Raw genomic sequence first — 27,698 nt, forward strand, 5'->3', positions numbered from 1 at the left:
CGCCTGGCCCACTGCGTTCATGCCAGGCCTTCTCAAATGTGGAATTTTGCCTCCACCCTCCAGTACCAAAGCTGCCCACTCCCCTGCCATGGAAGGCTTGGCTTGGTCCGTTCCTTAGCTTCATCTGACCCTTTTGAAGTCCCTCTCTGGGTGGTCCATCCCCAGCTTTTCCAGGCTGGACCTCTGGGGTCTGGAGAGACCTCTCCCCTGCTTTAGGAATCCCCAAGTCTTTGACCCCGGGGTTAGTGTGAGGCCAGGAGCAAGGGCCAGACCCAGCAGTGAATGTGAGAATTCGCTGCAGAGTGTGGAGAGAGCAGGATGTTGGTGCGCTGGCTGGAGCAGGTGGCTTGTGGAGGGGTGACTTAGGGACCTTCACCCCGACTTCTCCTGGTGGGGTGGCCGTAGGGTGGGCAGGAAGCAGGAAACCCATGATTTTGTCCATGCTGCCTCCCTTCTCCCCTCCTTACCCAGGGTCCTGCATCCTTCAGCCCTCTATGCGGCTGCCCCGCACCCTTGCCTGTCCCACCTGGATGCCATGCACCTGTCCCTGTGCACTGGTTCCCTGCTTGGCACTGCCAGCTGCCCCGCTCTGCTTAACGTACTCTGTTGAGCTATCGCCCCCAACCCCTGACTCCCTGCTTGCTGGGCCCCTCTCTGTGTAACACTGAGCCCCTCCTTCCCTAGGCCCCCCTAGAACAAAGGCGCTTTCCCGAGGCTGAGGGGCTATAATATCTGCCAGGGTGGGCTTCTCAGAGAAACCATTACCTGCTTACTCTTGTCTGTCTCTGCCCTTCTGTTGCTCCAGTCTTGGAGAGGATGGGGGCAATATTCATGTCTGTCTAGAGTTATTGCCTTGTCTCCCCATCCCCAACATAAGACTCAGCACTGTACAAGATACGTATATGCCTGTACACATGCTCACACCATGTGCAGACACACGTGCACATACACACATGCACACACATGCATTGCCCCTTGCACAAGAAACCTGCAGAGGACCCTCATGGATGGGCATCAGAGTTCAGCCTCAGGGCCTGGGGCATGTGACTCTGGCCCCCAGGAGGGGGCTGTGTGGACTTTTGAGACACCCATCGAGGAGACCCTAAGACAAGAAGGAGAAGCAAGAGCCTGAAGACCTTCGGTCTGACCCCCAGCACCTCCGGGGCATTTGGGCACTGTAGGGTGAGTGCCATCTCCTTGTTGGGGTCTGTGCCATCTCCCCTGCCCTGACCCCCTGTCTACTCTTCAGTGTGCCAGAGTCCCCTCCCAGGTATTAAGGCAGCCATCTACAGAACCGACATTCCCTCACTCGTTTCTTTAGTTACTCACTTACCCATCCACCCGTTGACTTAATGGTTTTTTTTTCCTTTCTTTTTTTTTTTTCCCCACCTGTGTTCCAGGCACTGGACTAGGCAATTGGGGGAGCACATATGAAGAAGGCATGGGGGTCCAAACATACTAGGGAAGCTGTGGCTTCCTTTGTGATTTGTGCCGCCAGGAGCTCCTAGCAGAGCCCCAAGAGAGGCGCCCCCTACACCTGCACTCACGGCATTTCTCCCAGGCACATGGCAGCTTCCTTGGTCAGGCTCTGCTCTCCAGAGGAGGCTCTGGGGAGGGGCTCGTCAGCTCTACCTCTTAGCCCTATGCTCCTGTGGACTCTCGATGAGTCTAGCTCATCTGAGCATGGGTGGGAGGAGCAGGGCCTTCTGGGAGTCAGTGCGGCAGCCCTCAGGCTCCTCCCCTCGGGCTAGATTAGGAACAGTGTTCACTTGTCACAGACCTGCCTGGTCAGTGACGTGCCAGCAGCCATCTTTCCCACATCATGATTCATCTCTGACATTCCTGGTGTAACTGGGATCCGCACATCTGTCCTGACTGCCTGCTTCTATGACAGACACACCACCTTAGAAAAACGGTGTGGCCTACATAAGCCTGTGACTGTGTGCATCTTTGTAAGTGTGTGTGTGTGTGTGTGTGTGTGTGTGTTGCATACCTGTCAGCGTGTGAGCAACTCTATGTGTAAATACCCATACGATGGGCATGAGCACCTCGGCATGGATGTATATATTAGGTCTCATGACTCTCATGCACGTTTGTCTGTCTCCTGCCTATGTGTTTCTGTCTGCATATGCTTACACACACACACACACACACACACGGAAGGAGGTCATGTGGGACTTTTGAGTGCACCCATCCCCAGAAGGGCGAGCAGGTTGTATGTGTGTAACTATAACTCTGTGTCTGAGTCTTCATGCTGTACTGTAGGTGTTTGCCTGTGTGTATGAGATGCAGGACATGTACCCCTGTTTATCTGTGGTTCCGTGTTTGTACAGCAGTTCTTCCACGCGCAGGGTTGCGTGGAGAGCCTGTGTTTACGTGTGTGCCCATGTCTCACACACTGTCTGCAGCTGTCAAAATGAGGGTGAGCAGAGCTCTCACGCAGCCCTTTCCCCAGCTCCCCTCTACCCACAGCTCCCAGTGTCTCTTCCCCAGTATGCACACCTTAGAGTTGTGTGATCCCTGCAGCCCTTCCCCTTGCCACAGGCTCAGCTTGTCCCCTGTTGCTGTGCCTCTTGCTAACTCAGCTGTAGTGACATGGCCGTCCTGCATGCGGGTCTGCCTGCCCCCCTGCCCAACTCTGCCCTGCCCACCTGTCTGGAGACCCTGGGTCTAGTTGTCATTGATCTCCCTCCCTGGTTCCCGCCCGCCACCCCCACTCCTCGGCCCCCTTTCTCCTTCTCTCTCTCTCATTTCAGAAAAGAGGCCAGCTCTGCAGCCCCCTCGGGGACGCCCCCACCAGCTCAAATACCGAGTGCAGAAAAGAAACCGGACCCCCCAATGAGGCCTGCCAGGCCCCCAGACCCTTCATTACTCAGGAAGCTCACCTCGGACGGAGTGGGCTGGGGGCTTTGGAGCCCACCCACTCCCTGCCTCCACTCTGCCATTCCAGCCGCCTCCTTTGGCTGGACAGAACTGGTGCTCTCCTCTTCCCCTGCCCCCTTCAGCAGACAGGGGAATCTTCCCCGCCCCCTCCCATTTTGATGGTGTCTGTGACATTTCCTGTTGTGAAGTAAAAGAGGGACCCCTGCGTCCTGCTCCTTTCTCTTGCAGTCTGCTTGTCCCTGTGTCTGTTTTTCCACTTGTCCGTCTGTCCAGTAAGCAGGTAATGGTAGAGGTTCCCATGCTGGTTAGTTCCAGACCCCAGCCCTCCCGCCACCTACTTCTGCCCACTTCTGCCTTCTCTGCCCAAAGCAGAGGCCCACGCAGCTGCCTCCACTGACGCAGCGGCAAGAACTTTATCATCACCCTGACCTCCCACGCCACGCCCGCCCCTCCTGCGCACTCCCTCCCACAGGAGGAAGCCCCTGCCAGGCCTCCCACGTCCCCTGGGGTGACCAGACCTTAGCCCACACAGACCCATTGCTCTTCTCTGCATCCTTACAGACAAGGACGAGTGCTCCAAGGACAACGGTGGCTGCCAGCAAGACTGTGTGAACACGTTCGGCAGCTACGAGTGTCAGTGTCGAAGTGGCTTTGTCCTTCATGACAACAAACATGACTGCAAGGAAGGTAAGGCCCATGCAGAGGGGGAGGAAGATGGAGAGGGTGACCAGCGCATGTCAGGTACCTCACACTGCCCAGAGACCTCCACGTGCAGACAGCTCCATCCCGAGGAATAGAAGGCCAGCACCTCCCACCTGGTGCGTGGACCACCCTCCCTTACTGTGGTAGCCAGGTCATCCGCACAGGTGCTCTCCCCTTGCCCACACCAGGAGAGGAGTCCACAGATGCCGAAGGTTCATTTCTGGGCTCTTAGGACCTGCATCCAAGCCTTTCTGTTTGTTACGGCCTCCTCAGGCAGAAAACAGAAAGGAGGGGGCTGGAGAGATGGCTCAGAGGTTAAGAGCACTGCTTGCTCTTCCAAAGGTCCTGAGTTCAATTCCCAGCAACCACATGATGTCTCACAACCATCTGTAATGGGGTCTGGTGCCCTCTTCTGGCCTGCAGGCACACACACAGACAGAATATTGTATACATAATAAATAAACAAATAAATATTTTTTTTTTCAAAAAAGAGAACAGAAAGGAGAGCAGCTAAGCACAAAGACTCTGAAGCTAGATTGCCTGGCTTGAATCTGTCACTTGGTTGTGTGCCCTTGAATGACGCTTACTCTCTCTGTGCCTAGATTGTTCCCGTGTTAAATGAAAATCCTGGGTGCTGGGAAGTGATGAAGTAGTCCCAGTGACTACAGTTGAGTGCATTGCCATTGTGGGCCATACCTCACTCTGGAGACTCCCAGAGCAGGGCTGCTACTGTTTCTGACACTAGAGCCCCACAAAGACATGAGAAGCACCCCTAAACCGAACACTCAAAAACCAGGCTGTTCTAAAAATCTGAAACTTTTTGAATACCATCATGATATTGCAGTAGGAAACTCTACCTCGACCTCATGGGATTGGTTGTAGTCAAAACACAGGCATGCTAAAAATATTATGAAAGATTACCTTAAGGGACTGGTAAGATGGCTCAGCCTGAGTCCCTTCCTATAGCTTGTGTAAAGGTGGAAGGAGAACTCCAACTCTACAGATGATCCACACGCATCCGCACATATCATAATATTCCAATATGTATATATCTATATCTATATATAACAAATTTAAATTTTTTAAAAGATTTACTTTATTTTTAATTGTGTGTGTGGTGTTTGCACATGAGTGCAGTTACCAGTGGAGGCCAGAAGAGGGTATTGGATTCCCCTGAAGCTGGAAACTTAATGTGGGTGCTGGGCACTTATATTTAGTCCTTTGAAAGGGTGGTATGTGTTTTGAACCACTAAGCCAACTCTCCAGCCCCAAATTTTACAAATTTAGAAAATACTCCCAGGCTTTGTTCATAGGGCATATATGAAACATGAATGAATTTAGCTGACACTTGAGTTCCATCCCTACAGCTCATTCCCTACATTCCTATATTGCAAACACTTCTGGTCCCAAGTGTTTTGGATGAGGGATGCTCAGTTCTCCCAGCACTCATAGCTTCCAGTGCCTCTGTGACATGTCACAGCACTGTTCCAGCTCATTCATTCTGTGTCCTGTGCCTGCCTGAGCACTACAGTCCCCACAGCCAGACAGGCCTGCCTCTGCCACTGCATGTTTGTGTGACTTGCGGGAATTACTTAACCCCTCTAAACTTGTTTCTTCATTCATTACACAATAAACAAAACCCTGCTCTTTAGAGCACTAAGCTTTATTGCTATTATTCTGTGCCCTGAGAGTGTCCCTCACAAATGACTCCTCGCGATCATTAAGTGAACAACCCAACTATAAATAAATAAGCAGAATTAGAACTGAAGCACCCGACAGTGAGCTGCGTGGCATCGGGAGCTTCTGTCAGCCACCGAGGGTGCCCCCGTCGGGAGCATCTGACTCACTGAGCACCCACTGCCTTTAATTTGCAGAAGCCAATCCTGTGGTTTTCTAAACCACATGCCATTTCTATAGTTTAAGTGGAAAGGGATGGTGGTGTGTTCATCAGCTCCCTTCTGGTGTGCACTTAGAAACACTCCATGCCCCTCGCTTGGAGGTGGGCTGATGGCAAATAAATCCACACCCCTGATCCCCATGGAGGATCTAATTCTGTTCCTTGAGGAAATGTACACAGCAATGGCACCCAGCCTGAGAAGAGATGTGGGGTACATGAAAGGCAGAGCTGGGAACCAGTGCGGAGGTTGGGCGGGCAGAGTGGCCTTCAGAAGCTGCAGGTGAGGGAAGATAACAGCCCACACCTTAGCAGCAGAGAAGCAGGTGAGACATCTGCTTAGTTTAGAGGACTCAAGAGCTAGGTGAACCTTAGCTCTAGTCTCGGGGTATGGCCTGTGTCTGCCTGTCTTTTTACCCTCGACAACCCCACCACACACTGAACAACCGCTTTCTGTATTAGCTTTGTAACACCCAAAAAAACTATCTGAAGAAAACAATTTAAAGAGGGGGTATTTTTGCCCAGTGGTGGTAGTGCATACCTTTAAGCACTCCGGAGGCAAAGGCAGGTGGATTTCTGTGAGTTCGAAGCCTGCCTGGTCTACAGAGCGAGTTCCAGGAACTGCCAGGACTACACAAAGAAACCCTGTCTCAAAAACAAAAGAAAACAAAAAAGGGGGTGGTGAATTTTATCTTGGCTCATGCAGGGTTTGGTCTATGGTCACTGGACTCCTTCACTTTGAACGTAAGGCAAGACCAACCTCATGTCAAAGTTCATGATGGAGTAACAAACAAAGCTGCCCAACTTATGATGACAGGAGGGGGTGGGGGCAGAGAGGCAGAGAAAGGCAGCCATGGTCAGGGACAAGAAATACCCTTCAAGGGCTAGTGAGGTGCTCTTCCTCCAACTTGACTTCACCTCCAAGAGTTTGTTGGCACCCATTAGTCTGTTCAAGTATGAATGTATCAGTGGATTCATCTATTGAGATCCAGTGACATTCCAAAAGCCATATTGTTTCACTGGGGACATCTCTTGAGTGTCTAAGGGACATTTTAGATCTATATCATACATATCTGTTACTGTCTGATCATGCATAGTGGCCATTGGTTTTTGTTTAGTTTTGAGACGGTGTCTCACACCATAGTCCAGGCTAGCCTCGTCCTGACCTTGTGGCAGTAATCATCAGCTTTTACATGTGTGTTTGGGAGGCCTTGCTCGGTGTGGGAGTCGGGTTACTGTAGGTAGAGGAGGAATGGGTGATGAGAATGTGGTGGTAGCCAGATATGTGGGAGATCATCTGGGGAAAAAAAGCAAGAGAAAGAACCAAGGCTGCAGGGCCTCCTGAGATGGGGAGGGTGACTTCAGGAGCTCATGGGCTCCAGAGCTGGGGGGAGTAGCCATGAGTCCTTGGTGGAAGTGTCCCCTGGCTATTGGCAGCAGTGAACACCAGCTTTCACAGGGAGGCAGGGCAACTTCTCAGAGGCCCCAGGATAGGAGGGAAGGAGAGGCAAAGAGGGTTCACATCTGAGGGCCCCATTTCTTTAGGACTCAGGAGGGAGACGGGTCTGCTGCCAGGAGGGAAGGCTGTTGAGACAGAAGCTTGAGGAGGAGGTTGAAAGTCTGGAACGGTTGCCAATAGGGGGAGGTGGTGAGCGGCAAAGAAACGAGGGTCTAATGATCCCTGTCCTGGTGAAGCAGGACCCCGCAAATGGACTTTCTGTTTATTTATTTTGTGTGTGTATGTGTACAAGTGTGTGTGTGTGTCGGGGAGGGCCCATGTGGAAACCACAGGTTGACATCAGGTGTCTTCCCTCAGCCATTCTTCAGCATAGTTTTTGAGACAGGGTCTTTCACTGGACCTGGGGCCCATGACTTGGCTGGACTAGATGACCAGCAGGCTCCAGGGATCCTCTTGTCCCTGCCTTGCCAGTGCTGGGATTTTAGGTGTGTGGTATCACACCTGGAGTTCATGTGGGTGCTGGGGATTGGACTCTCACATTTGTGTGGCACTTTATTTATTTATTTTTGTTGTTTCAAGTCAGGGTTTCTCTGTGTAGACTTGGCTGTCCTGGAACTCTGTAGACCAGGCTGGCCTCAACCTCAGAGATCTGCCTGCCTCTGTCACCTGAATTCTGGGATTAAAGGTGCCACCACTGCCTGGCTGGCAAGCATTTTATTGGTTGAGCCATCCTTCTAGAATCTTCTTGTTTGTTTGTTGTTTGCTTGCTTGCTTTGTATTGGGGATTGAATTTAGGACCTTACACACCCCAGGCAAGTGTTCAGCTACAGAGCTACGTCCCAGATCTCTTTTTACTTTTTATTTTGAGGGGAGGTTTTCACTAAATTGCTAGCCGCACTTTGATTCTCCTGCCTAGGCCTCCCTTGTAGCTGGAATTACAGCAAATGCTCCCAGGCCCAGATGAATGGGGTTTCTAAGGTAGAAGGGTCAGTAATGTGGCGACCGGCCATGTCACCCAGCTGCAGAGGGGAGCCAACTGATCTACTCTGGAATAAGACAGACTTCTAGGTGGTGGGTCCATTATTTGAATTCTACCAACATCCTTCTGAAAATACAGTTAATCCTATGGGCAAACATTGTACCATTTTATATGAGATTTGAGCATTGTGGATCTTGAAAGTTGTAAAGGGTTCTAGATCAAATCCCTTGAAGATTTAGGGATTTCTAAGCATGCTGGGAAAAATGCAAGAAGGTGATGCATGTTGGGAAAACCCAGCATGAGGTTGTGGGGAGAGATGGGAACCAGAAAAACCAAGAAGGTCAGAAGTCACAGAGGCCGTGATGGGTGAGCTGGCCCCTTGTCTGTTTCTGTCACCTGTGATGGTAGCAGGAGTGGAGCTTGGGGATGATTGCGTCAGGTGCCAAAGTCTCCAGTGACATAGCCTCACAGTGCACAGACGCTCCCGGGTGGCAAAGGAGGGGGGAGAGTGTGTGACAGCTGGACAGAAGTGGTGTGGCCATGTGGTCACAAAAGGGTAGACGACCTCATCTGATGCACCTAGGGGTCTTAACCAAGGTGTCATCAGAAACCAAGTCAGCAAATTCTCCCCCAGCCTGGGTAACTGAATGAGGAGGACATGTGTGTGGGCAGGAGGGAGACGCCTTCTTCCCAGGAGACATCGGGGTGGGAGGTCCCTGGTGATCCCCTTCTGTCACTCATCCCACAGCCGGCTGCGAGCACAAGCTGACATCCAGCAGTGGCACCATCACCAGTCCTAACTGGCCCGACAAGTACCCCAGCAAGAAGGAGTGTACGTGGGCTATCTCCAGCACCCCTGGGCACCGGGTAAAGCTGGTAAGATACCACTTGGCACCCTGTATGGACACCCCGCTCTTCGCTATCAAGTGACCATTTGCTTCTGCCATCTGCAAAGACTTGTGTGAGTCCAAGGTGTTGACTGTAGACAGGGTGGCCTGATTGAGCCTCAGGGCCTACCCATCCCTGTGGAAACAAGTCTCCCTAAACAGGAGCCCTCTTTCTGAATATATTTTGGGGATGTCTCCGCCACTGCCCATTCCTGAGTCCTCCCTCACCATCATCCCACAGCCCCGATTGCTACCATAGTTGTATATGAGCTGGAGTCTAGAGGTATAGAGGTTTAGGAACTCCTCTCAGCTGCCCTAGCCATGCCTCTAATCTGGACTCCTCTCTTGTATCCCCCAGACCTTTGTGGAGATGGATATTGAATCTCAGCCTGAGTGTGCTTATGATCACCTAGAGGTGTTCGATGGGCGTGATGCCAAGGCGCCAGTCCTTGGCCGATTCTGTGGCAGTAAGAAGCCCGAGCCCGTCCTGGCTACAGGCAGCCGCATGTTCTTGCGCTTCTACTCCGACAACTCGGTACAGAGGAAAGGCTTCCAGGCATCCCACTCTACAGGTGAGGCTGGCCTCGGCCTAGGTGATGCCCTTAAGCTGATGTTGACTCCCAGTACCGTGGCTGACTCTGGTTGCCAATCCTGGCCTTGCATTTACACAGGATCTTTGAAAGCCCGTAGAACAGAGCCCTGTAGCCCCAGGGCCAACAGTGTTCTGAGACACAGATCGTTGGAGAGAGCGCTGAGGCATGGGGGAGAAGTCAGGGATTATAAAGGTCAGAAAACCGGTTATAGCGACAGTGGTCAGAGGAAGGCGTGGTTAAGGAACCTACGAATGGGGAGAGCATCTCTGACTGTCCCAACTGTAGCATGTGCCATAGCAGCCTTGGCCACACTCCATCCCTGCAACGTGCTGTCTCTTTCCTTCTAAAGCTGTCTATTTCCAGGCAGCCTGCGTAAGCCATCATTCTGAGTGCAGGTCCAAAAATGAGCCTAGCAGGAAATCCAGATCCCAGCCCTCAAGGAGCTTGCTCTGCTTGTTTATTTGACCAGGGGGCACGTGGCAGTGAATCAGCCCTTACCCTGCCTGCCCCAGGAACTCAGAGTTCAGCTGAGAGATAAGCCCTAGGCATGGATGATTACAGCCTAAGCCAAAACATGACTCGGAGGAGTTGCTGGAGTAGTTCCAGGTGGGGAGGGGGGCAGAGCTCCGGCTCATGGTTCACACAGGTGGACCTCTGTGTCACCTGGTCTGACTAGAGCAGGCAGGGGTGAGGGGGTTGTGAGGACGGCAGTGGGAGCCATGTAGCTACAGAGAGACGCTAAGCTAGAGGCCAGTCCTGAGAGACCCTGATGCGGACCAAGGATGTCAGTATCAAGTTTCCTTGTCTACTGGTGAGTCCTGGGCATCCCAGAATTGGTAGGCCCACAGCCCTCCACCTTCCCATTTACCTCCATCCTAACACAGCCCTTGCTTAGCTTACCTCTTCCTCAGAAACTGAGCCTAGGTATAAGAGGAAGGCCAGGGACGTGCAGACGAGGGCGGTTGCTCCCATGGTGCTTTGCATGTCATTTCCCTTGCCTAGCACGTACACCACAAACCAGCGGCTGGAACTCCATCAGTGTTTGACCCACAGTGGGCTGCTGGGCTTTATTTGTTGGTGGTGGTTGGTTGGTTTTTATTTGTTTGTTTTTAAAAAAACTTGAGTCAACGCTTTAAAAAAATCAGCTCACGTACAAACGTATAACTTCTCTCTGTAAGTGTACAGTCTGACAGTGCTGGGCCATGTTCTTCCATGACAGTCCTCAGCTAGGACACAGGAATAATTCCTTCTCAGGCAAAGCTAACCTTTCCCAATACCACTGTTCAATGCAACCTCTTCCCCGGGGTCTCACCCTGGAGTGTCTCCTAGCCTCCTCCTTGGGTCTCTATCCAGAGGTGGCCTAACAGGGCATTCATTTGCTTGAGGCTCGGCCAAATGCCGCCTCTCACTGGCCACATGGCATTGGTACCAGAGTTCGTCTCTGTGGTTCTGGGTGGTTCTGTAAATATTGTCTTCTCATCAGTGACGGTCAGTGCTGTCATTCCTCCCCTGCAGAGTGTGGGGGCCAAGTGCGGGCAGATGTGAAGACCAAAGACCTTTATTCCCACGCCCAGTTTGGCGATAACAACTACCCTGGAGGGGTGGACTGCGAGTGGGTCATCGTGGCCGAGGAGGGCTACGGTGTGGAGCTGGTGTTCCAGACCTTCGAGGTGGAAGAGGAGACCGACTGTGGCTATGACTACATGGAACTCTTCGACGGCTACGACAGCACAGCTCCCCGACTGGGGCGCTACTGCGGCTCTGGGGTGAGCACCCCCCTGGTTCCTGACCTCACATTGTCTTCCAGCTCTCACCCTAATCCCCTGCCTGGCCCTCTGCAGACGCTAATATGCTAGGCCTAATATGCTAATATGCTAAACCTGGGGGCTCTTACAGAGACCATCACGCCTTGGGCTGTCCTGACCCAGAGAACGGGGTGGAGGGGGGGTGCTTTCTAAGTGGTGTAAAAGTTTCCACAAGTCCTGGCCTGGGCCCCACCCTGACCTCTGCTCCCTTAGGACCAGTTTGGTCTGGCCTGCGGAGTCGCACGTATCTGGCAGTGGGAAGTGATAGGGTTCTCCCTCAACCACGCAACCCTTGACCCCACCACCACCAGTTTCCAGGGCTTAATTGGGGTGTGGAGGTGGGGCAGAAGTTAGAGCCTGAAACAGAAACAGGGACTGTGAGCAGTCGCTCTAACCAGACTGTCTGTCCCCTGGTGAGAGGGCTGAGTCCTAAAGCCATTGCTGCTGGGGTTGCTTCAGATTCTGTCTAGAGGGTAATCTGCAGAAGCTGTGGGCACAATCACTTTGACTGGTTTGTAAGAAAAGTCAGGCCTAGCCCGTAGATGCACTTATTTTCCTCCCAGTAACAGATTAGGGTCTCTCTCTCTCTCTCTCTCTCTCTCTCTCTCTCTCTCTCTCTCTCTCTCTCTGTCTCTCTCCCTTCCCCTCCCCCTCTCCCTCCTCTGTCTTCATCCTCTCTTTCTTCCCCATTTCCCTCACACACACACCACACACACACATGTCCATTCTGATGCAGGCCCTGGCTCCTGCCCCTCCCTCCTCTTTAGCAAAAGAAGGTTAAACTTCCCTGGAGCTGTCTCAGCTGTCAGGCCCAGCATCAGCTGATCCTCCCCTTTAGGGCAGTGGTTCTCAATCTGTGGGTCAGGACCTCTTCGGGGATTGAACAACCTTTCACAGGGGTCACCTGAGATCATCAGAAAACACAGATATTTATATTAAGATTTATAATAATAAGGAAAGTTACAGTTATGAGGTAACAACAAAAATAATTTTGCAGTTGGGGGGGTCACCACAACATGAGGAACTGTATGAAAGGGTTGCAGCATTAGGAAGGGAAGAACCACTGCCTTAGAGACTGAGCTTCAGCTTAACATGAGCAGCAGGGGCTGGGCCAAGGGGGAACAGGCTGTGGGAGGAGAGGCTATGTGTAGCCCCAGCCTGGCTACCTAGCCTCTCTGGCATCCCTGGCTGGCAGGTGAGTGCCTCTTCCCTGCCTTGCCCCTTCCTTTTAGTCATAGAGCAAATGAAATGTCATCGGGAGGCTCTTCCAGGAATGTCCCCAGGTTGGGGCCTGCAGAGGGGATGTGGGAGAGGAACCCAGACAGGCTTCTTGGCACAGTTACTGGAAATATCTTCAAGGCTGTCGGGAATGATTCCTTCTAGGATTGGGGGGCCAGGGCATAAAGCCACCTCAGAAGAACGTTGCCTCTCTTCCTCAGTCCCTGGTCCCCCACTTGAGGCAGCTCTTCAGGTTCTGGAGTCAGAGCAAGAAGTTGGATCTAGAAGGAACCAGGGCAAGAGCAGAAATAGGTGGAGGGCAGCAGTGCCCATGTCTGGGCTCCCTGCCTAGCCAGGTGGGCAGAGAAGAGCACTCCTATCTTCTCTAAGTGGTGTACACTTATGATCCCGGCGCCAGAGAAACAGACAGGCAGACGCCTGGGGCTCACTGGACAGTCACTCCTTGGCAAGTTCCAGGCCAGTGGGATCCTATCTCATCAATCAATTAATTAATTAGTTAATTGATAATAAATGGTATCTGATGAATGACACCCAAGGCTGTTCTCTGACCACACACACACGAGTAAGTAAATAAATGAATAAATAAATCAATATAGGAATGGCTGACTCTGAGCTGAGTGTGGTGAGTTTGTTTCGTTTGGAGGCAGAGTGTCACTACGTAGCCCTAGCTGGCCTTGAACTCACAGAGATCCGCCTGCCTCTGCCTCCCAAGTGCTGGGATTAGAGGCCGCTCTATACCTGCCCAGCTCTGATTTTACACCAAGCTGCCCTTTCCAGACTTCACTTTAAATTCCTAGTAGCATGAAACTCGGCTTCATTTTTTAAGAAAATATTTTATTTTTAACTGTGTGTAATGGCGGGGAGTGGGGGCTTGTGCAATACCTAAAGAGGCTAGAGACAAAGGCATCAGATTCTCTGGAACTGGAGTCATACATGGTTGCGAGTCACCCCTTGTAGGAACTGAACTCAGGTCTCCTAGAGAACAGGAAGTGCTCTTAACTGCTGAGCCATCTCTCCAGACCCTCATCTAGCTATAAAGAGATTATATATATATTATATTTATATATATACATGTATGTATGTATATAAAATATATTCTCACTAGAGAGCCCAGACTGCTCTCCTTCTGGTTCTCCTTCTTAAGTGCCAGGATTACAGGCATACACCGTCCTGCTTCATGGGGAATCTTGTGATACTAAGGACCTCTGGCAGGGAAGACAGCAGCCCCATCCCAGCTCCTCATTCCCATCTTTCTCCCTGGCAGCCTCCTGAGGAAGTGTACTCGGCTGGAGATTCTGTCCTGGTGAAGTTCCATTCTGATGATACCATCTCCAAGAAAGGCTTCCACCTGCGGTACACAAGCACCAAGTTCCAGGACACACTCCATAGCAGGAAGTGACTGCCCCTGCATGGTAGCAGGAACTGGGGTCCTGCTTCCCTTGGTCACCCAGACTGGACAATGGGGGTGACAGGCAGATGGTGACACACTGTCCCTCACCCCCAGGCACCAGGACCTACAGGGCCAATGGGCCAGGTGTCATTGGGAGATAGGGGAATCGGACTCCTGACAAGCCAGTTCCCCCACAGTCTCCCACCAGAGGGGCCAGGGAACCAGAGCTTTCACCAAGACACTTGAAGTGACCATTCCTCCTTGGGGCCCTGCCTGGGGCAAGACAGTCCCTGTGCAGGACCCTGCTGCCTCCCTGCCGACTCTTCACACCGTATTGTGTATAGCCGGTAGCCCTAATCTTCATTGTACCGTACATTTCCTGCCCCTTCTCCAGCCTCAATTTGGTTTTATTTTGAACCCCCATTTCCATGTTCCCAGGGGCACAGATATCTGTGGGGATCCCCTTGGAGCTATACGGTGGGGAGTTGGAGAGGAGGGAGTGGATAAATAAGACAGGGCTTCTCTTGGGCCCACAGGCTCAGCCACACCAGGGCACCCCAGCCAATAAACAGAAGTGTTACAGCCAATACCCTGTGCCAGATGTTGTCTGCGATGTGGGGACTTGTGGATTCTTCCAGATGTGTCAGTTTGCTGGGTGTCTGGAGCCAGTATGGAGCCAAAACACCTGGTTTTACTGGCTGGCTTTCTCTCTCAAAATTCCAGCACTCCTAAGGGTGTGATTTCACACTGAAGTGAACACACACACACACACACACACTACTTATAGCCCTCCCACACAACAGGAGTAGAACATTCTATAAAGAGGCTGTCTGGGGGAGGGAGGAGGCATATAAAAGAGGTTCAGGGTATGTTTGTCCATCTGGCTTTTCTGTCTCTTGGTCTGGGGAGGGAGGGTCTGTGAGACTGTCTAGCTGGCATGCCCACTAGAAGTGGGAAGACCCACATTGACTAAGTTAGGTCCATTCCTGACCCGCAGAGGCTGGGTGCCAGCGTCAGGAATCCTCTCTCTTTGGAGAGGAAAGTCAGGATAGTTCAGTAGTCACTGAGTAAACATTCCAGCTTGGGCCCCTCTCCCCAGGCGACAAAGGCTGCTGTCTTGTCCAGTCTCCTCCTCCCTGCTGTTGCCAACAGTGAGGCCCAGACCGGAGCCTGGAGAAGCCCGAAAAGAGCCCTACCCCCTACAATTTCTGACTTTCTTTCTGAGACTTCCCTACAATTTCTGACTGTATCTCACAGAAAGCAGGACAAGGCTTTTCTCCCTGTTCTGGCTATACCCTGATACTGGAGCAAGCCAGTAGCTTGCCCTGAGGCAGAACTCCCTGAGATGCTAGGATTCTTCCATCAGTCCCAAGCTCCTCCCTGTGGCAGATGCAGACACTCTACCAGGCCACCTGGACCCACCCCTAGGGAGCAGCATGGCATGGTGGATCTCATATAGGCCTTTTATGCAGAAAGCCGTGATAGAATGTAGACAAGCACCCAGGGCCTTCCAGAACACCAAATACTCCCCTGCCAGCCTGAAGCATCCCACCCCCTCAGACAAGGCTACAGACGAGGCTCTGGAGACCTTCATGCATATAGGAGAAGCCCAGAGGTACTATCACTTATCCCTAATCCCCCTCCTGTGGTGAATTAAGCCTGTAGGGCCATGAGCAGAACTCAAGAGCTTCTGAATGATGGGAGTCACATGGCATCTCCCGTACCCTCTGGTCACCTACCAACTTAGCAATGGCTCCTCCATGACAGTATGTAGTCATTGGTCACAGTTGCCTCTACCAGCCTTCCAGGTTCTTGTGAAATCCAAAGGAAGGCAATTCCAGTTCCTAAGGCATATGCCCAAAGGAGCCAAGAAGGTCACAACCTTGTCTAAACTCAGACTTCCAGCCGCTGAGACTCATCAGTGCTCCACTTTGGTGGTGGGGGCAGCTGTGTGTGTGGTGTCTGGTGAACAACCACAGCATGACTAAAGACAGATGACCTACCCATGCAGCTGCCCCAGGCACATGTCCCAAGACTCCATCACCCAAGAAGACTCGTATTCCTCTGAGGACTCCAGGGTAAGCCTTCAGATCTTCTCTGGGTCCATCAGAGATGACCAGTGGAGCAATGGCATTTCAGTTCCAGGGAGTGAGAAACGGGACATTGTGCCAATAGCAGAAGGTGCGGAGCATCATAGCTTACGTAGATGTAAGCATCACACACTTAGCTTTCGTGTAGGACCAGAGCCACAGTCTTGGCTCCTAAACAAGTGTGTGAAGTAGGTGCAACATGAAGACCACAGAGCAGGTCCTTGGAACGGTTTCGGGGCTCTCTGTCACTGTGGAGCTGAGAACTCAGGGGACAAGTCTGGATGCCCAGATGTTCACCTCCAAATGCTTGGGATCAGGCAATGGCAGCTGAAGCGTGAATGATTAGAGGTGAGTGAGGAAGGAGGGGTTTTGAGGACAGAATGCCAAAGTGAGGTGGTGGGAGAGGGCGAGGATGGAGAACAAGGCTCTCCTCCTTATGGTGTTGGAAGCTATTCCAGGAAGTGGAAACATTTTGGGGATGGTCTTTTGTTTGTTTTGTTTTGTTGTTGTTGTTGTTGATGATGATGTTTTTCACTTTTCCAGACAGGGTTTCTCTGTGTGGCCCTGGTTGTCCTGGAACTTGCTCTGTAGACCAGGCTGGCCTTAAATTCAGAGATCTGCCTGCCTCTGCCTCCTGGGTGCCACCACACCTGGCTCATGGAAGTGTTTTTTAAGAGTTGATAAAATCACAATGCTCCCCAGTACCAGCCCACCCTCCCGCCTAAATACCTAGCAGTCTGAACTAGGTCAACTCCAGACGCGATGCTGTGGCTGAGGAAGGCCAGTGGTTCCTCCACTGTCCCCCAGCTCTGCGTGTCCCCAGCACCCAGATACCGGATGATGGAAACATCAGGGAGAAGGCCCATCTCACCTCCAGTCCTAGAGTCAGGAGGAGAGACGCGAGCTGCAGAGTCTCAACAGAGCGGAAGCCTGTGTTGTCTGGGAGCACATCTTAAATCTTGGCAGAGAGGCCAGCACAGCCGCGGGACAGTCATCTCTGTGACACTGACCAGGTGCTCCGTGCTGGTTGTCTGCTCCCTAAACCTGCCCACCCACTGAGAGCTCCCTTGCTGCTACAGAGACAGTCAAGAAACCCCAGCATCCAGGCTCTAAAGCCACCAAGATGCAGGCTAGGATGTAGAGGCCCCTGGGATCCTTCCAAGGACCCGAGAACCCACTGTTGCCTCGACTGTCAAACCAGGAAGGTTGGGCGCCCAACTGTGCCCCTCACTTTCATTTTTACCTCCCTCCTCTCCTCTCATGCGTTTCAGAAGCAGAAAGGTTCCGAGCTTCAACACCAACAACTCATTTTTGGACCCTGGTTCTATCACTGGGTGCCTGTGCAGCCCAGGATGACTCAGTCACCCCCTCTGAGTCCCAGCTGTGTCATACTGCCATGCTAATGATAGAACACCTGCCATGGTTATGACGAAGGAAGTGACCTCTGAGCACAGCCTGTCACTGCGCCTAGCAAAGAGTAGGTTCTTAATGATCAGGCTTTCTCTGCCAAAGAGCTCCCCATCCCGGACAGTTCTGAAAACAAACTTCTGGGTACACCGGTTTCCAGTTAGACGCTCTGAGCTCAAGGCAGCTCTTCCTCTGACAGAAGGGGAGCAAGCATGCTTAGCCCGCAGCAAAGAGGTGCCTGTAGGGCAGCAAGGACATATTTCTGGCCAGCTGGTGGCCTTTCTGGGTACCTCCCAAGTTCCGCCCTGTACTTGATTGTCCCTACGCACAAGGCGGATTCTGGAATCTGTGAGAAGTTTGGCTGCTCCAGTTTGCAAACATAGTGATGCCTGCCTTGGAGAATTGAGGGGAGAGGGCAGCCAGGTGTTCTCCCCAGAGTGCCACGAGCCACCCCACTGCCCGCCCCCCCAACCCAACCCAACCTCCTGACCAGAGCTGCTGCTCCTGCCTGACGCCCTCCCTGCCCCCATCCCGGAACATCTGGTTCCAATTTTGTCCAGATGCTGCGGCCACACTTTTATGGGCAATCACCTCAGCTCGGCTTCCTAAATCAGGCCATTCTCCATTTCAGGGTACAGTCCCTCTTTGTCCCTTTCCTTGGGACCTCAGCTACCTCTTTTCCTAGCTGAGAGAAGTCACAAACAGAAGACAGAGGAAATTCCGGAGCCCGTCAAACTGGCCTTCTGCTCACTCCGCTCTGGCAGGCGGACTCTTTTTCCATCGAGGACTAAAAGTACGGATACTGGCCTGGGAGCAAAGAGGAAGCAGGGAAGTTGGGTGCACAGTAGTGCAGAGGAGAATATGGGGGTCATGTGTGCCTTGGAGGGAAATGGGTACAACCATGTGTTTGTGCCTGTGTTATGTACATGGGAGCGCCTACCTATATATAACCCTGAGCCTAGCCTTCAGTTCCCTTTACACCCAGCCCTGGAGACAAACTAAGGTCCTTTAGCCACAATCCACCTTGGACCTCCTTTGCTTCCTCCTCCAAAGCCAGTGCCAGGGAAGGGGTGTGCATCCATCCCTATGTGGATGGTGTGTATGTCTGTATGCATCCCCTTTTCCTGGGTCAGATGGACCCTAAGCGAGAAAGAATCCCAGCACAGCCTGGAGTGGGTGGTCTGCCCATCCTCTCTCTGCCGGGTACTTACAGTCCAGGGTTGCTCATGTGCTGGGAGTGCCTATCCAGACAGAGAAGGAAGCAGGCTTACTTCTGTTCTCTACCCTTGACCCCCAGTATGAGGACTGTGAGTCAGTCCCTCTTTCCAAGAGACCCAGGTCTCTCAAAAGGACAGCTGAGGCCCACCCTTGAACGACTCTGAGAATCCGCACTGCCCAGAGGCAAAAGAGCCACTCTTCATCCTTCAACTCTGGGCTCGCTGCTACCCACTCCTTTAAAATAAGCCTCCGTGTGACATTTGTGACTCTACAGCCCCCCCTGGCGTCACTCTGAAGCTAGGCACGTGGTTGGCTAGTTGGAAGAACAGTGGGAAGGGTCACTAAGTGGAAGAGAGCCCCTGCCTGAATCTTTCTAACTGTCCCACTCATAAACTGATATACTCTCAAGAAGGCAGCCATGGGGGGCTCCGAGTGGAATGTTCCCGTTTCTGAATTGCCGTAGACACGTGCAAGCCTCTAAACTTCTTTGCGCCTCAGTTTCCCATACTTGAGGTAGGAATACCACGCCATGTAGACCAACCCAGCTGCTGTGTGGAAGTCCTCAGTCAGTGCCCGCACAGGAGGCTCTCGGCGGTGGTAAACTGCCCTTGGGTTTTCCTTTCTCCCAGAGTGGCCAGGCCCCATGACACATGTAAACCTCGCCCTGACTCAGGCAGTGCTAGTGCTGGTAAGGTGCCTCTGACAGTTCTGGAACATTTCCACTGCAGCCGAGAACCATTTTAATAAGCCTATAATAATAGGCACAGAGGTGACTCAGATCTGCAGCCGCGGAGTCCTGCCAGGGAGGAGGGGATACAGGGCTCTTGGGAGAGGGGAATCTAGTGGCACCTGGGTCTGAGCCATGGCAGGCTATGGCAGTAGGGAGGACGCCATCAGGGGCACAGGGATTTCAGGCATACATTCCCTAGACACCCCAGTGCCACATCTGGAAAGCACGGGGAGGGGGTGAGACGAGATGATCTCCGAAGTCGTTTCCACGGTGAAGCTGTGCCTCTGTCTTCTGAGCCCTGTCACCCACTGTAGGATTCGGGCTCACTACTGGGGCAGCTCCAGGTAGCCTCATGTGAGGTCCCTGGTGGCTACAGCAACTCAACCACTCCATTCATCTCTCTTCTGTCTTGAAGAGAGGCACTACCATATTGCCCTGCATATACCCCAAACCCAAAGTTCATATCGAAATTCAACTCCCAGTGTTGGGTTGAGGTAGCATTGCCTTTCACGAGGATGGAGTCTTAGGAATGGAATCAGTGCCCTTATAAAGGAGGCTGGAAGGTGGACTGAGCTGTGGTTCAGTAGAGTGCTGGTCTAGCGTGCAAAGAGCCCCGCATCCAGTCTCCATGTCCTTATAGATCCTAGCACCCTGGAGGCAGAAATAGGAGGATCAGAAGTTCAAGTTCAGCTCACATAGGGAGCAGGAGGCTGGACTGGACTAGAAACCCTAGCTTTTGAAAAGGGGGGTCTGCTGGAGATATGGGTCAGTAGTTAGCACCCAGGTTCGAGTCCCAGCACCTGCATGGTGGTTTCACAGCCTTTAGTGTTTTCTTTTGGACAGGGACTAGGCAGGTACATGGTGTACTGACATACACATAACATTTTTTAAAAAACTTAAAGGCTAAGGAAACTTATTCACCCCTTCCGTCATGGCGGGAGTGTGGGGTGCTCAGAAAGAAGACAGAGATGGTAGTCTCTGAATCAGAAAGCAGGCCCTCCCCAGACATCGAGTCTCGGTTTCAAGAACGGTGAGAGAGAAGGTCCTGCTATTTGTAAATCTGTGGTATTTCACTGTAGTTGCCTGAATGGACCGAGACGGATGGAGCCCTTGGGCCATGGTGGTTTATTGATGCACATGGCAAGCACAGCACAGGAGGGTGTGCCCCACCCAGGGACAGAGGACAAGGCAGCAGGCCACGCCCACAGCAGCGCTGTCAGCAGAGGGGGAGGGGCTTAGGGGTCAGATCCTCTTGTACACACATTTCCCAGGATTCCAGACCTCCTGTGCCATCTGAATGAGGTGCTTGCTGTCCACCAGCACCACCTCTGGAGACCAGCCATTCACCTGTCCCTCAGAGGGATAGCCCTGTGGGCCTGCCAGCTCCTCTGTCCTTCACAGAAATCCAGCGGCCTGCGTGTCATCTGTCACCTCTGAAAATGTGACTGTGACTTTTCCCTCCCTCTACTCTACCTCCCCACCTGCCTGCCCACTCTCACCGCCCTCCTGACCCAGACAACAGCAGGAACAAGATGAACACATGGGAAACCGTGTGTGTGGGGGGGGGGGACTCATCAAGAACTCCCCAGGGGAGCAGCCCAGATAGGGCAGGAGGTGGCATGACGGAGAAGCCCACAGTCGGGCTCCAGCACAGCACAGAACAGTCATGACTCGAAGGCAGAGCGGGCGAGGGAGCGAGCAAAATGCACAGCTGGGCAGGGTGCCAGGGCTCTGCGGGCCACACTTGGCTCTCTAGCTCTGTCAGACTCATCAAGACACGAGGTGGCCCACTTCTGGCTGAGGACTAGGTCTCGGGGTCTCCTTCCCCCTCCTCGACCCCAGCAGATTTTTTTTTTCCTTTTAGGCCCTTGTGCTCTCTGAGTGAGGGAGAAGGTTTGCCAAGGAATATATCATCCCCAGACAGAAGAAAGTAAAATCTCAGAGCCCTCCAAACTAGGAAACAAGAAAGGGTACTTTTCCAGAGAGTGGGAGGGTATCTTAAGCGGGCTGGTGACAGTGACAGAAAGGATGGACAGTTCTCCCATGCGGGAAGAGGGCTGCGGGTCAGGGGGGAGAAGAGGAGCAGCCAGGGTGAGACAGCAATGCAGGAGCTTATTTATAGAGGGAGGGTCCTGGCCTGGAGGAGTCAAAGACCTGGGGCCCAGCTGAGTAGGGAGGGGCTGTCTGGGGTGGCCCTGAGTGGGGTGGGAGGGGCTAAGAAGGAGGTGCCCCACAACTTTCTGCATCTATGTGGAGGCCTGGTTACACATGGGCTTTGGCCCAGGAGGCAGGGAGGACTCTGGGAGATAGAGGCCTGCTTGAGGCCCAAAAACAGAAGAGGAAAACAGAAAAGGAAGTCATCTCCTGCCGAGAATCGTCCCCACCCCAAGTCCACCAGGCCTGAAATGGGCCATGCTAACAAGAGGACTACTTTCTGTTGTTGCCAACATCGGGGTGGGGGAAGGGTAGATGGACAGAGTGGAGGGAGCAGGGGGAGGAAGAGAAAGCCAGCTCCCCAAACCTAAGCCACACATCCCCGCTCTCTTGCCATCTCTCCCCAGGCTGCCAGCTCCCCAGGAGTCCCTAGCGGCCCACGCTGATGTTGCAGGTCTTGCAGCTGGGATCTTTCTTGGCATCGGCAGTGGACAGGCTCATGAGCTGGTGCCCGCTGATCTCTCCCAGCGTGCCCAGGGACAGGTCGACGGGCTCGGTGTAGATAATCTCCAGGATGAGGTCCTGAGCGTGGCGGAAGATCAGCTCTCCATCTTCCACACTGCAGGTCAGGAACTTGTTACAGGCAATGTCCAGGAGGGGCAGCCGGTCGCGACAGAAGCGGTCCCCCAGGGAGCCCTTGGGTGCCAGTACCAGGATGGCATAGTGGTAGGCTGTGTACATACAGTAGAAGTCCGCAAAGTAGAGGTTGGTGCTGGGGTTGAAGAGGCGCTGGGCAGGGATCTGGAAGCGCCAGCGGCCATAAGGGGAGTCCTGTGGGGGCTGGCCTGTGTTGAACTCCGTGTTGCAGCTGAAGAAGACGCCATGCAGCATGCCACTGGTTGGGGAGCCGTGGCTGCCACTGTTGTCCTTCAGGTAAGGCTGCAGCACGTTCCCGCAGTGGGTCCTGCCCACCAGGGAGGACAGCCAAAGAGAAGGGGAAATGTCATGGGTTAGCCCTGCTGGAACCTGGCTGCATTATGTAGCTGAGCAGAGAACGAGCCAGCCCGACTCCAGCAGGTCTGTTAGCCTGCAGCCTCCACTAATCACAGACATGAAGTCCTTTCATGCCGTCTCCCTCGCCAGTCTCTGAGGATGAGAATCCTCTGCCTAAGTCTATGTGCCCTGGCCCCCAATAAGCAGCCTGGTGCAGGTGGGTATCCCTTGTCTCTTTCATTCTGAACAAAAGGAGCCTAAATAGGACCACTGCCTCTTCTTTAAGAGAAGTCCCAAAGACTCCGGTTCTTTACTGTTTTCTTAGGGCAAGGGTGGGGAACGCCCACCACAGCTGCCAGTAATGATAAAGACAGTAACTGTGGCAGACTGCCCTGACCTAGCTTAGAAGGACATAGACTTGAAGCAGCGTCATCAGATGTGGGGGAGGGTGGACAAGACCTCGTCCTGGCTGTCCTGAGAGACAAGTGACTTGCCAGCCCTTGGTACCTTGGGCTCAACATCAGTAGGCTGAAAGTACTAGATCTGGTCTGTCTGTCTCTTTCTCCCCCTCTTCCCTGCTCCCTCTCTCCTCAAAAGAAAGCAATGTACGCGTGAGCCACTAACAAGTAAGTTCGAGGCTACGCTGGTGGGTCACGTGGGTGGGATCCTCCAAGCCCTGGCTTTTGGCTTCCTACCAGCCTCTCATCAGTATCCTGTAAGATTCCCCCAAAATCCTTCTCTGAAACCTCTGGACTCCTTAGCATTCAACTTGAGAGCTAGCCGGCTAAGATTCCCCAGAGCTTTCTGTGCTCAGGCGCCTTTCATTTGGACTTCTTGCCTGTGTTCCTGGGTCCTGAAATGGAGAGAGCTAATGTGCATGATAGACTCCAATGACTGTCCTAGAAGGTGGGGTCATACCTAGAACTTATTACCCGACTCTGCCAGCAGGGTTCTCTGCCAGGAAGCCCTACTTTAACGTCCTTGATCCTTCCTTAGCTCCAACCTTAAAGTAGTAGTTTTGTTTTTGTTTGTTTTGTTTTTGTTTTTGTTTTTTTTTAGATAAGGTCTTGCTGTGTGGCCCAGGCTGGTCCTAAACTTGCAATTATACTTCTGCCTCGGCATTCTGCGATAGAGGAAGAGCCGGGAAGGGAGAAGCCCTTGCCGGTCTGTCTTGCCCTACCTGGCATGCTGGAAGTACTCCTTGTGATGGTTGCGGTAGAACACGGAGAAGCGGAGCATGCGGCCAGCGATCTGCTCAGCCTTCTCCTGCAGCTGGGCCAGGTGCTCCTTGGCATAATCTGTAAAGAGTCCGAGCAGGGTGAGGCGAGCAAAAGATCTGCTGCAGGATGGCAACTTCTTCCTCTTTACACCACCCACCAAGCCTGCAGGCAGCCTCATCCTCTGGACCAACAGGGGAGCTTCTGCAATAGCCGGGACTCAGATGAGACAGGCCAGCTGGCCTTGACTGGGAACATGAAGAACTGCTTGTTGTCTGTTCTCACTTCTGTGGCAGCATTGCCAGAGGCTCAGGGTCCTTTGAGTCCAGAAAGGACAGAGGAATGCCTGTCATTATACCAGGGGCTCCAAGACTGCCATCCCGGTGAAAAGAGGGCCAATAGGAAAAATGAAGACTTGAGAGAGAAAATACAAGGTCCTTTGGGGAAGGCCCTTCAAACCCAGGGTGAGAGCCTACTCCACAATTAGTGTGGTGGCTAACTGTAATTCTAAGTGGGGGCTGAGGATGAATTAAAGCCTAGGCCTCAGGTGAGCGTTCACTGGCTGTCTACTTGAGCCTCTCTATTTGGGAGAATTAAAAAGGGCTGATACCAGGACAGGAAAACTGCCCCGAGACTGGACGAGGGGCTTTGGGACCTGCACAGAGTGGTTGGCTACACAGTGCCTTGGAACACATTAGAGGAAGATGTTTTTTCCTTATGGTAGTTCTGTGTGCTTAGTCTCTGGAAAAGGCAGGGTAGACCCAACTACACCAATTCCAGATCTTCAATTTAAATTAAATACCCACCACATATGCAGTTCGGGGGCAAGGGCAAACCTAGATGCCACCCCAACGAGGAGCAGGAGTGCCGCTCTAGTACAGGTACCGCAACTCAAGGAGACCGGGGGCACAGAATTTGGCAGAGGATGGAGCCAGCAGCCTTGGAGGCCCCAGGGCAGGGAATGTTCTCTGCCCCTTCCTTGTGACAGAGAGCAATCTGGAGCAGATCACACATGGACACCAAAGGGATAGAATATTCTGGGGCAGCTCCTTGGCTATTGGTGACAAGCATACACAAGGTAGTGTTTGTCCAGGCTAGCATCTGTGAGTTAGGCTCTGCCTAAGAGACCTTACAAGACCGCCAGATGGGAACCATTTTTCCAGGCTAAGGAGATACTCAGGATAAGCAAAATGTTATTGAACTATCGAATGACAAGCAGTAGACTATTGATGACCAAAGCATGATCTAGTCAATACAATGGAATAACTTATGAAGGAATGAAATTCTGGGAAATCATATAGCACCTGGGTGTCTTACCGACATTCAGGTTAAAGAAATAAGCCAGTCCCCAAAGGACAAATACTTTGATCTTATTCATACAAGCCACCTTGCAGAGTCAAAGGTCGGAAAGACAGAACAAACAGGGGTAAGCATGGCCCAGAGGAGAGGAAATGGGAAGTGAGGGCTCCTAGGGTATAGTGTTCTAGCTTTGCAAGATGGAAAAGTTCTAGACATCAGATGCACAATCACAATATAAAACCACTTAACGCTTCTGCACTTAGAAACGGTTCAGATGGCCAGTTTTATGTTACATCTATTTACCACGATGACAGATATATATATTCTTGGGACTGAAGGGATGGCTTAGCCGTGAAGAGCATTTGCTACTCCTGCAGAGGACAGGAGTCTAAGTCCCAGCATCGGCATAGGGCGGCTCACAACCACCTGTAACTCTAGTTCCAGGGGATCCAACACTCTCTTCTCATCTCTGTGGGTACTCAAATGTATGTGTGCACACACAAGCACACATGTACACATAAAAAAGATATGTGTGTGTATATATATATATATATATATATATATATATATATATATATATATAATATTTTCCTTGAAAAAAGCCAGAAAGTAGTTCCATTCCTCATGCAGGTGGCATTGCCAATATGTAGAGTGTGCATCTGTCTAGGCAGACTCTATGTCACCCCTCTGGCTTAAGCATAGCACCCAGGGTGCAGCAGATGTTTCTGTGTATGCCAGGCTAAGATGAAGAGTCCCCCCGACAGATGTGTTACAGAGGCAGGGTATTCATGCACCATCAGGGTCTCACCTCCAGTGCAGAACTCCACCGTCTCGCTCCAGCCAGACACCAGGTACTCCCCATCGCTCTGCTTCACCGCTGTCTGCACAGCCACACTGTACTCTGTACGGGGACTCAGGAACCAGTGGCCTCTCACTGTCATGGGCAGAGGCACTGCCTTGGCCACTAGCTTGGTGGGGACATCCTGAGGAGAGGGGTGCAGATGGAGAACCAAAGATCAGTCTTGAAGTCATATCCCATCTTGCCATTATCCTGGAATCCCCACTCCCCCAAAGCATCTCTTCTCTTCCTCCCAAGGGGGATTGGAGTTTCAAAGACTCCACGGTTCTGTGGCCCAGCCACCATCTCACTGAAGAGGCAAGCAGTGGCTTGAAGCTACCTCCTTCAAGCCCCATGATGCCCCATTCTCTTGAGAAAGAACTAAGGAGAAAGGTCACTAGGGAGGAGGGCCCCAAAGTTGAAGGTGGCAAGACCTTCATTTCTAAGGGAGACTTTGAGAAATCTGCACACGGCAGTGCTGTCTCCACGGCAACGGCAAATGCTGGGAAGCCAGAGAGGAAGAGAAAAATATGCCTTATTCTTTGGGGGGAGGGCCAAGGGGATGGTGTGGAACATTCACGTCACCGTGGCAACTGGCCTGCCAAAAGACACCCAGATCTGGGGAGCCAGATTCAGAGAGAGAGAGAGAGAGAGAGAGAGAGAGAGAGAGAGAGAGAGAGAGAGAGAGAGAAGTGCTAGCGCCCACACCAAGGCTGTCACCCTGGGAGTCAGCTCCTTCACGCTGAACTCTCCCTGGCCTATGCACGCAGCTGGAGAAGATATGAGGTTCCCTCCCACCTGCTCCTATGCTGGCTTTTAACCTGGGGAAGGGACACACTGAAGAGCATCCTCCTACGTGTCTTTCTACACCTAGGAAATAGACTAGCAGGCAGGGACGCAGCAGAGAACACCTAGGACTGTGTACAGTATCACATACCCAGATGAAAGGCGCCTACATAGCTCACCCAACCACAAGTATGACCCTTGAGTCCTGGGCTGAAGTTCCAGCCATGGGGAATAACAGCGTTGGAGCTGTGGTATGCCTGGGACCAAACAGCACGAAAACATCTCTCACCGAGTCTTTTCAACAGCTCTACGGGGGTAGTGTGGTCATCCCATTATTACCAAGAAAGGCACTAAGGTCCAGAAAGGTGAGATCATTTTGGCAAGATGACCCCGTGAGAAGAGTCTGGATTTTGGCCAGGCATCTACCGCGTCCCTATTTGTCTGCTTGCTTCCACATAAAATAGGATCGGGGAGGGTATCAGGACATCTTTTACTCACCCGGTGTTTGAACTTGTTGGAATTCTTGTTTTCCTTCTTGTTGAGGTCAATGAAATAATGGGTGACCCTCTCCAGGTCACTGTCTTCCATGGCCCAGGAGATACGGAAAGAGTCACAAGTGATATTGTTGATCTCGATGCTGTGGGGGGTGGACAGCAGTTCCATGGTCCCCTCTGGTGTGGATCCTGTGGGGATTGAGAGCCAGAGGAAAGATTAGCATCTTCCTCCCATCACAGGGCTTTCTGGAATGTGCTGCTCCCATCATGCTTTGAGAGGTGGAGTCTCTTGCATACCCATAGAACGCCCCCCTGCCTCATCGAGGTGATTGAAAAGATTGCGGCGGGGGGGGGGGGGGCTAGCCTGGATAGGAGGGGCCGGAGGTGAGACGGGATACCCTCTGGAAGGGGCTCTTGGCTCTCCTTAGAGGGTCCACAGAGCAGACGGCACCTGACAGGTGGCAGAGGCAGTGGGAACGCTGCAAACACTGGGCAGGGACAGATTTGCAGCAGATGGAGCTGAGGAGGGAGGAGCCCTTAGCCAGCAGGCGTGAAAAGAGAAAGGGTGGGAGTGGAGAGGCTTGGGAGGAGGAGGTACACAGGAAGCACCTGCTGAGGGGCCCAGGCCTGAGGGTTGAGGC

At 52.4% G+C, this 27,698-nt stretch overlaps 2 protein-coding genes across 4 annotated transcripts in view; one reads left to right on the forward strand and one right to left on the reverse strand.

Moving 5' to 3' along the window:
* Window positions 1–14,418, forward strand: part of Bmp1 (bone morphogenetic protein 1) — a 45,457-nt gene extending 31,039 nt beyond the window's left edge. For 2 of the 3 annotated variants that reach the window (XM_038310442.1, XM_038310443.1), the window contains 5 exons: window positions 3,445–3,570; window positions 8,666–8,793; window positions 9,163–9,376; window positions 10,913–11,163; window positions 13,706–14,418. In XM_038310442.1, the coding sequence (XP_038166370.1) occupies window positions 3,445–3,570; window positions 8,666–8,793; window positions 9,163–9,376; window positions 10,913–11,163; window positions 13,706–13,840 (854 nt within the window). In that variant the 3' untranslated portion in view covers window positions 13,841–14,418. Of the gene's footprint in view, window positions 1–2,756; window positions 3,111–3,444; window positions 3,571–8,665; window positions 8,794–9,162; window positions 9,377–10,912; window positions 11,164–13,705 lie in introns of those variants that run through there. The other variant, XM_038310445.1, reaches the window with a different exon arrangement.
* A 7,441-nt stretch (window positions 14,419–21,859) lies between these two features.
* On the reverse strand, window positions 21,860–27,226 carry LOC119800454 (phytanoyl-CoA 2-hydroxylase interacting protein). Its single transcript, XM_038310631.1, has 4 exons — window positions 27,062–27,226; window positions 25,748–25,922; window positions 23,604–23,721; window positions 21,860–22,394 (listed from the first exon to the last, which is right to left on the reverse strand). Exons 1-4 carry the CDS (start codon window positions 27,224–27,226, stop codon window positions 21,860–21,862), a joined length of 993 nt encoding a protein of 330 aa, XP_038166559.1.
* Window positions 27,227–27,698: the final 472 nt, after the last annotated feature.

The sequence above is a fragment of the Arvicola amphibius genome, chromosome 13 (assembly GCF_903992535.2).
Source record: "Arvicola amphibius chromosome 13, mArvAmp1.2, whole genome shotgun sequence".
Lineage (NCBI taxonomy): Eukaryota > Metazoa > Chordata > Mammalia > Rodentia > Cricetidae > Arvicola > Arvicola amphibius.